At 51.3% G+C, this 7,778-nt stretch overlaps 1 protein-coding gene across 1 annotated transcript; it reads right to left on the reverse strand.

Annotated features, from left to right (window-relative positions):
• Nucleotides 1–88: 88 nt before the first annotated feature.
• On the reverse strand, nt 89–7,576 carry LOC122364187 (trimethyllysine dioxygenase, mitochondrial-like). Its single transcript, XM_043334324.1, has 7 exons — nt 6,876–7,576; nt 6,455–6,606; nt 5,899–5,980; nt 5,413–5,515; nt 4,869–5,004; nt 1,181–1,356; nt 89–655 (listed from the first exon to the last, which is right to left on the reverse strand). The coding sequence occupies exons 1-7, from the start codon at nt 7,057–7,059 to the stop codon at nt 142–144; spliced, it is 1,347 nt and encodes a 448-aa protein (XP_043190259.1). The 5' UTR covers nt 7,060–7,576; the 3' UTR covers nt 89–141.
• Between the last annotated feature and the right edge of the window lie 202 nt (nt 7,577–7,778).

The following is a 7,778-nucleotide window of genomic DNA, read 5'->3' on the forward strand; positions in this document are numbered from 1 at the left end:
TGAGCTTGGTTGAAATTCCTTCACGCATTTAAAAGTAATCGCGAAAAATTAGGGTCTCAAGGGGTCTGGCGTTAACAGTAGATACGTAGTCCTTGTACGGAAGACTGGCGGTTTTGCTGTTCGATAGACAAGGCGTGGCATCTAGATTAGTAGCCCCACAGACCTGGCGCGACTGAGGACATCGCTGCGTGCCATGTAGGCACCACACATATGCCGCCGCCCGGTGAACGCGGCGCGGCCATGCAGCACGCGCCAGTTGTCGATCAGAATGACGGTGCCAGGTCTCAGTTTGAGTCGCAGTCGGCGCCGCGCGTCCCAGAGCAGCTCCGTAAGCCGGCCGTACGCACCGTAGAAGGCCTCCACCTCCGCGGGCTCGCCGCGCCGCGCCGCCGCTCGGTCGTACGGGTTGAAGCGCAGCCGCAGCAGGCTCTCGGGCGTAGGCTCCGCGCCGGCGCGGTGGGCGATCACGGGCCCGTCGCCGACCATGTGCAGCCGCCGGGAAGGGTCGCGGTACTCACCGGCACACGGCACGCGCGACAGCAGCTCGTAGGCGGCCGGGTCGGCCTGGTGGAGGGCGTGCAGCGCCGCGAACCCGTCCACCAGCGTGGTCTCGCCGCCGTGACCGTCATGCGCCAGGCAGTGGAACACCTGCACACTGCCGGTGCGGACAGACGGTGGGAATGAGAGGCAAGAAACGGCAGTCATGATAGGGCTATAGCTAATAACATTGGAAGCAGCCTACATAGAGGACCGATATAGGCTGTTGAAAAACTTAAATAAGTTAAGGAAGGTCCACGGTACTTTTTATTAATGCATTCTTCCTTCGCTGCAGCTCGCTTAAAGCCAACTAGGGGAAGAGAACGGCGAATGTCCTCCTTTTTCGTTGCCACTTCAAGAACATGACCTTCAGTTTAACGGATCGTTTTCAGAGCATCATACTCGTACGTAATTAAGTCCACTAATTTGCGTAAGTATGCCTCGAAACATTGTGTACCCTGCCTACCATGCCTACCCAGGCGGCTCGCTGTAGTAGGTGCCGTCCGTGCGAGGTGTGCCTACCGTGCCTACCCTTGCGGCTCGCTGCAGTAGGTGCCGTCCGTGTGAGGTGTGCCTACCGTGCCTACCCTTGCGGCTCGCTGCAGTAGGTGCCGTCCGTGTGAGGTGTGCCTACCGTGCCTACCCGGGCGGCTCGCTGTAGTAGGTGCCGTCCGTGTGCGGCAGCAGCTCGTCCCGGCCGTAGGCAGTATCCGCGTGTCGTCCGTTGGCTGTAAACTCCCACACACCGCCGAACATGGTGTGCTGTACGACGCCCACCCGCTCCACCACGGCCTGGGTCGCTGCGGGTGTGGGCGCCACCTGCGGCAGGGGAGGAGAGAGACGGACGCGTCAGAGGGCAGCACCGGTTACAGATCCGGGGAAGACCCGAACCGAGGGCAGGGAGCTCCCCATTCCATTCGAGCTATTAGATAAAACATCGCAAAATATTCAATCAGTTCGAATAGTCGGATCGGAACGGATTCCTTAGGCAAATCTACTATCAGCCTACAACGTGGGACAGATCGTGTACTCATTTCCTGCCTCGAACTAGCCATTTTTGATGGTTTGCTGTGACTTCGAAGCGCGCCGACGCCTTTTAGTCATATTAAGCCAAGGCCTCGTCTAACATGTTAACTGGGGGGCTAAACCCCTGCAGTCATCGGCCTGCCCCCCCCCCCCCCAGTCAGGGCAAAAAGTCACTACTGGGGGGCCGGCAATAGCCAAAAGGCAAACAAATTTTTAGGTCGAGGCGTCAGTGCACATAAAAGCAAATGTGTAAACGAAACATGGATGCAATGTGAGCACATTGATACCTAGCCGATTACTTAGGCCTGTTATCAAGTGTTTATTTTGTTTTCCTGACCTTAACCATTTTTTTTTCGCTCAGCAATACGTTACATTTCGTCTTTTCAGGCGCCCAACTCCGTGTCTCGGATATTCTTTTTTATAAATTTAGTCCGAACCTCTTGAATGGAAGGATTCACAAGTACAGAGCCCCCGGTAAGCAGATCTTGTTGCGTTGGCCCTGCCCTCTACCCTCCGATCGCGCAATTCCTGATCTATGGCAGAATTTAGAGCCCAAAGTTTTACGTATGTACATAGCCGCGCACGGCCGGTCCCCTCACTGACTTCGACTGGTTACGGCCTGCCACCAACCGCAACCATACTCGCCAGGAGGCTCATAAACATCAAGCGACTCTGTCGCGCTTCGAACCCGGACTGTTATAACCGGGACGCGTGCCCTCACCACGCGGAGTCCAACGCTCGACCGACAAAAATTCAAAAATTTCTCCTTTACGTATCAATCTGTTGTTTCTGTCCTCGGGGCGTCAATCTCTTGTTTTTGCCTATCGTCGTCCTCACTATGCGGCGTCCAGCTTCTGGCTGGACGGTCACCGGTGTGCGGCTAGAGTAGCTCCTAGTCGTAATGAAGCAGGATCCCGTGGTGGTCGTACGTAGGCGCAGATTGGTGGTCTGTCTGTGGGGACGGGAACTGAAAGCTGGATTATCTATAGAAGTCGGCGTGGAGTCCCGGTGGGCAAATGCCAGCCAAATGCCAGCCTGTAGGGTCCCAAAGGGCCTCAAATTGCACTACTACACGGCGGGGAAATCTTCATTTTTTGTTTAGTTTATAGCCTCTGACAACCTTAACCTTCGCCCCAGTGGGGGGGGGGGGCATATGTTACCACCCTGTCGCGTTTTTTGCGTATAAATGAAAAACCGCGGCGCGTAGCGCCGCGCCGCTTGGAATAGCTTTTCGTACATCAATTTTGGACAATGTGTGAAATTTTTGACTCCAGGTCATGTCAGGTCAGGTCACCAGGTCAAGTTAACTGACCAGGCCTAAAAAAAAGTTTGCAATCATGTCCAGCCTGCAGTGTTTGTCAGAAAGGTTTTAAACTTGGTGGATTGCATGATGTTATGGGCGCCTACAATTTGTATATCTCGGATTTTTTATATCCGTGACCTAAGGTCAGGTCAGTGGCGTGACCTTACCATTATAAGTCAATGGAGAAAAATGAAAATGCCTCCAGATACGTGTGTACGCATGGGAACAGTCCAAATATTTCAGAATCACAATGATTTGGACCACCCGTGATGACCAAGGTGTCATTTTTGCTGATAGCCTCTACAAAGGTCATCCGAGGTCATTTGAGGCTACAAACAGATTTTTGCCAATAACTCGCGATTGGAAAGAGATAGAACGCTGGGGATGGCTTCATTGTGTTTGTCTTGTTGAGACGCATCGAATGATATGCAACACGACCTTTTCCGGTCAGGTCATGACCTTGACCTGAGGTCAAATTTTCAAGTTGATCTTTCAAGGTCAAATTATAGTTCACTCGACGCGTCTCGTCAAGAGGAACACGATTCTGGCAATAGAAATGTCGTGGCTTTTTCTACTCAAAAGTTATTGTCGAAAAACACTTTGCGAAAAAAACAGCTATTTTTGGAGTTTTTGCCCTCTGGAGGCTAAACCGTTGACCTGAGGTCAATTTTGATAATGACCTTATCGAAAAAAGAGTTCAAAAGCTATCGATTGCTTTCCATGCGTTTTTCTAGCTATCATAGTTCCTGAGATATAAGCATGTTTTCTGAAAAATATAATGACATTTGGCAAATTTTGACCTTTGATGACCTCCAGTGACCCCAATATTGCTCCAAGATGAAAAATGACTGAAATACTTTCAAACGTACGCATTGAGAGCTATCGACTGCTTTTTACCGCGTCTTTCTAGTCCTCTTAGTTTTTGAGTTAGAGGTGGGTGGTAACATATGCCCCCCCCCCCTCACTAGGGCGAAGTTGGCTGAGACCGCCACTGGGGCGCGGGTTAAGGTTGTGTCGGAGATCCACGGCGATTACGACTTACGGAGAATCCAACTGAGAAGCCATCAGTCTCCAAGTTGATACGTACGCATTACACTCGTCTGAGGGGGCCCTAGTGGGAAAATACTGTCTCCACTCAGCTTGATCCTTAAAGCCTGGTATGGATTATATAAAGTCAGTGTGGGCTATCATAGAGGCCGGCGTGGGTCCAGAAGCTGGTATTAGCCCTCAGAACTCGGCAGAGTCAAGCGCTCAGTCTATGCGTGTGGGCCCCCGACATAAGGCTCGGCATGTAAATTCCTTAGACAAGGCACTGCCACTCAAAAACGCTCAACACCATGGGTCGGATGCCCTATTATTTTTTCCTTTAGTTAAAAAAAAAATCATGGTGTCAGGGCTGCAGGGCATATTCTAAGTCACTTACTGCGTCCCATTTTGGGACGCAGCCCCCTCGCCTTGGGACGTAGTCCCTGCTGATTTGACCCACTGCGTCCCTGCCCTGTCCGGTTCCCTGACCTGTGCCCTGCTGTCTGCCCTGATCTGTACCCGGCCTTCCCTCTAAAATATCCTGTGCCATCGCCATGCCCTGCAAATTGCCGTGCCCAACTTTCTGCCCTCCTCAGTGCCCTACTCTGTTCCTTGCCCTGTGCCCTTAGTCGTAGCACGTGCCCTCTGCTCAACTTTGGGACGCAGTACAAATTTGTTAAAATATGCCCTGAGGGCTGTGATGAAAAACAAGTGGTCTAAATCCGGTGAGAAAACAGGATTTAGGGGTACCCTAGGTTTGGCTCCTTCAGGCTCTGGCCCCCCCCCCCCCCCCCCCCAGTGAAAATTCCTTAGACGAGGCCCTGTATTAAGCCCACATAACAATAGTGATTCCCCGGACGTCTTGTCCATCAAGCCACTCAGAAACTGGTTAGCTTCCGTCACCTGGCAGTGTAACGACAAACAAACATCACCATCGTTCGAGCAGCCGTGGACGGCGGCGGCAGACTCAACTCACCCCAGTGACGACAGCAGCGCCGTGCGTCAGGAAACCCTTCATCAGCCTACGGACGCCCTCCTCGGTGCTCATAAAGGAGTCGTACACCACGGAGGTCAGGTCCTCCGCCGAGGTCCGTCGGCCGTCCCAGAGGCACCTGGCATCGGGAAATAGAGGTCAGGTCATGTCAGCTCACACAGCCAGGCAAACAAAATTAGTCTGACATATCACAATCAACTCGAAAGGCATAATTGACATGACTTTTAGTTTATTTTACACGTAAGGGATGGATCGTACCTCGCAGTGACCTCAACGTCACTGGATACAAACTGCCCCAGTGATCTCAGTCACCAGGGATAGTTACGGCCCTTAAACTAGGCTTTTCAGTTCTCGTTGACGTCTAAATATTACCGGGAAACTGTATTGGCTCATTCCAAGTGCTGACCAACTTAAAATGGCACAGCCATTTTGACACAGTCTCCTACAGCCCGTTCTGGCACGTTGACTGGCGAAATTCATGAAAATGTTTGTGTCTTGGGTGCCCCCGCCCCGTACCGCAACTGACCTCTGCCAGAGCCGGCTCTGGCGCTGCTCTCTGTGCCTGGCGCCCACATAGCTGTTCTCCCAGAGCCACCGCATACTGTACTCGGACTGGTGGCCGTCGTGCCCTGTGAACAGGCCTCACTGGTCAGATAAAGTAAAAAAAGCCGCTAAGCCGATCACAAAACGCATCGTCCACATTAAAAAGCGTTACCGCAAGACAAATTTTTCCGACACGATTGAAGTCATTGTGGTGTAATTGCATAAAAACATCCAAGCATATAAGAGTTGTTCAGGCTACGTTACTTTTCAATTTTTGAGGCATCCTGATTAAGCTTTGAGTACCAGAGAAGTGACGAATACGAAGCATATAAAAAATGCTAGAACCAAGGAATCGCAAAAAAAAAAAATGTACAACAGCATGTGGATTGCAGGGGTAAATTGAAGCTGCATCGTCCGATGACGTAAGAAAACAGTAGCATGTAAGGGCAGTTTGAGAAAAATCACTCACATATGATCTCCAGCACGGTTCCCGTCGAGTTCACGTTGAACTGCAGAGGATTGCCCACGGATGAGAGCTGACGCACATCAGTCTGGAAACATTTAATTGGTAAAACAAACGCAAAACGAAGGTAAAAAGCATGGCACGATCCACATTCAACAAATTTACCACAACTGTGTGAATTGCGCATTTATGTCATGAAACAAACACGCTTCTTTTTATCACAATGCTACGAATTACTTTTTTATACCTATCAATGTGACTGGTTCTTCATTAAAATCTCGTTTTCCGCAATGATACTCGTAATTTAGTCTTCATAAACGCAAAAGCGCTCTCCATTTACAGCATAGCAGGACAATACCGTTCGCAAAAATGCCACCGAAAGCACAAAAATCCGGAATGTCAGCAAACACACGCATCGTCGTTTATGCACTTATCCTTTACGCACGAACTTGTCATTTAAATTGTTCCTTTTATACACCATACATACATACATTGAATAATCTCAAATAAGAGTTAGGACAGGTTTCGTACCTATTATTAGGTAGGCCTACGTTTCTCTGACCTTTCTCTGGAATGTGGAGTCGTCGTAGCAGTGTCGACATCGACAGTGGTCCCGCAGCCAGGCCAGCGAGAAGAAGGCGTCGTCCACCGGCCAGCGGGGGTGCTGAACCACCAGGTGCCCTCTGTGGAGACGCAGCGCGACGGCGTCCGGGCCTGGCCAGCGCACAGACGGCCGTCATAACAGTTAGAACGATCGTAATGAGTTAATAATTGCAACGTCCGCGTCCAAACTTGTCCTGATGTGACGGATCATATCAGTTGCCCTTTCCAAACGTACGATCGTAAGCACAAATTATTTGAAAAAAATGTGACGCATGAGTAATGATGTGCAAAGATAAGTTTACCAAAATATAGCACGGTAAAGCGGTGAATTGCACAACACCCGACCCAAAAACGGCATGACGTTTTCCGCACACACTCACCGGTGATTACATTTTTGTGCCGTCTTCTGTGTGCGTCGGCGGCGAGCTGGCTGTTGCAGCGTGCCGGTGTAGTCAGGATGGAGGCGGTGGGAGCGAACCCGGTCAGCGCCGACATCGGCCGCCGCCGGACCGCGGCACTGACCAGCCGGGACCGTCCGACCGGTACCACCCGCACCACCAGCATCAGGGCTGGCTATCGGTGCCGCTCCCCTCCTCACCACCGTCCTCCTCTACCGTCCCGCTGCCGGACGACGGAGGGAGCGGCTCGTGAGGTCGGAGACCGCCGGTCGCGCCGGACTGACCCAGACGAGACCGCGCCGTGTATACACAGAGGCGCGGCCTTGATGGTCCGTCCGACCTCTGGGATACATCAGTGTCAGAGCTGACACAGTGTGGCTGGCATTTTTTTCAGACCGACGGACCCCACTCATTGGTCGAGTTCCGAGGGAGACATTGTGCATGAAAAACGACCCAGGCACGTGGCTGCGTCAGGCGGTTGTCACTGAAATAATAAACAAAGGTCTGCCCGTGGTGATGCACATTTCAGAGGACGGGCTTTGTCTTCCGACTTCGGAGCAAGATTTTCGCATGTTAATTAGTCTTCCAAGCAGGTCCATAAGCTGAGTAAAGTGCGTATGTATGTTTCGATGACTTTGAATCAAGTCTGTGGGGTCAAAGTTCATCGGAAACGACAGTTCTGAGAGCCCAAAGGTCACCATGGACACACCGCCCGGTCTTGCACGCGCCCAATTCACTTAAATGAATTAGTTCACTTTTAACATGGGGTTTTGAACTGGAATAGCAGTTCCGTACCTTGAGCTGAGACAAGCACAAATCAGGAGCTTTTACAGCCAAACGATCAGCCTAGGCAAAGATACTCCATTTCTCGTCCCGAAAAAGGTG

Source organism: Amphibalanus amphitrite, unplaced genomic scaffold, assembly GCF_019059575.1.
Source record: "Amphibalanus amphitrite isolate SeventyFive unplaced genomic scaffold, NRLGWU_Aamphi_draft 000661F_arrow, whole genome shotgun sequence".
Classification (NCBI taxonomy): domain Eukaryota; kingdom Metazoa; phylum Arthropoda; class Thecostraca; order Balanomorpha; family Balanidae; genus Amphibalanus; species Amphibalanus amphitrite.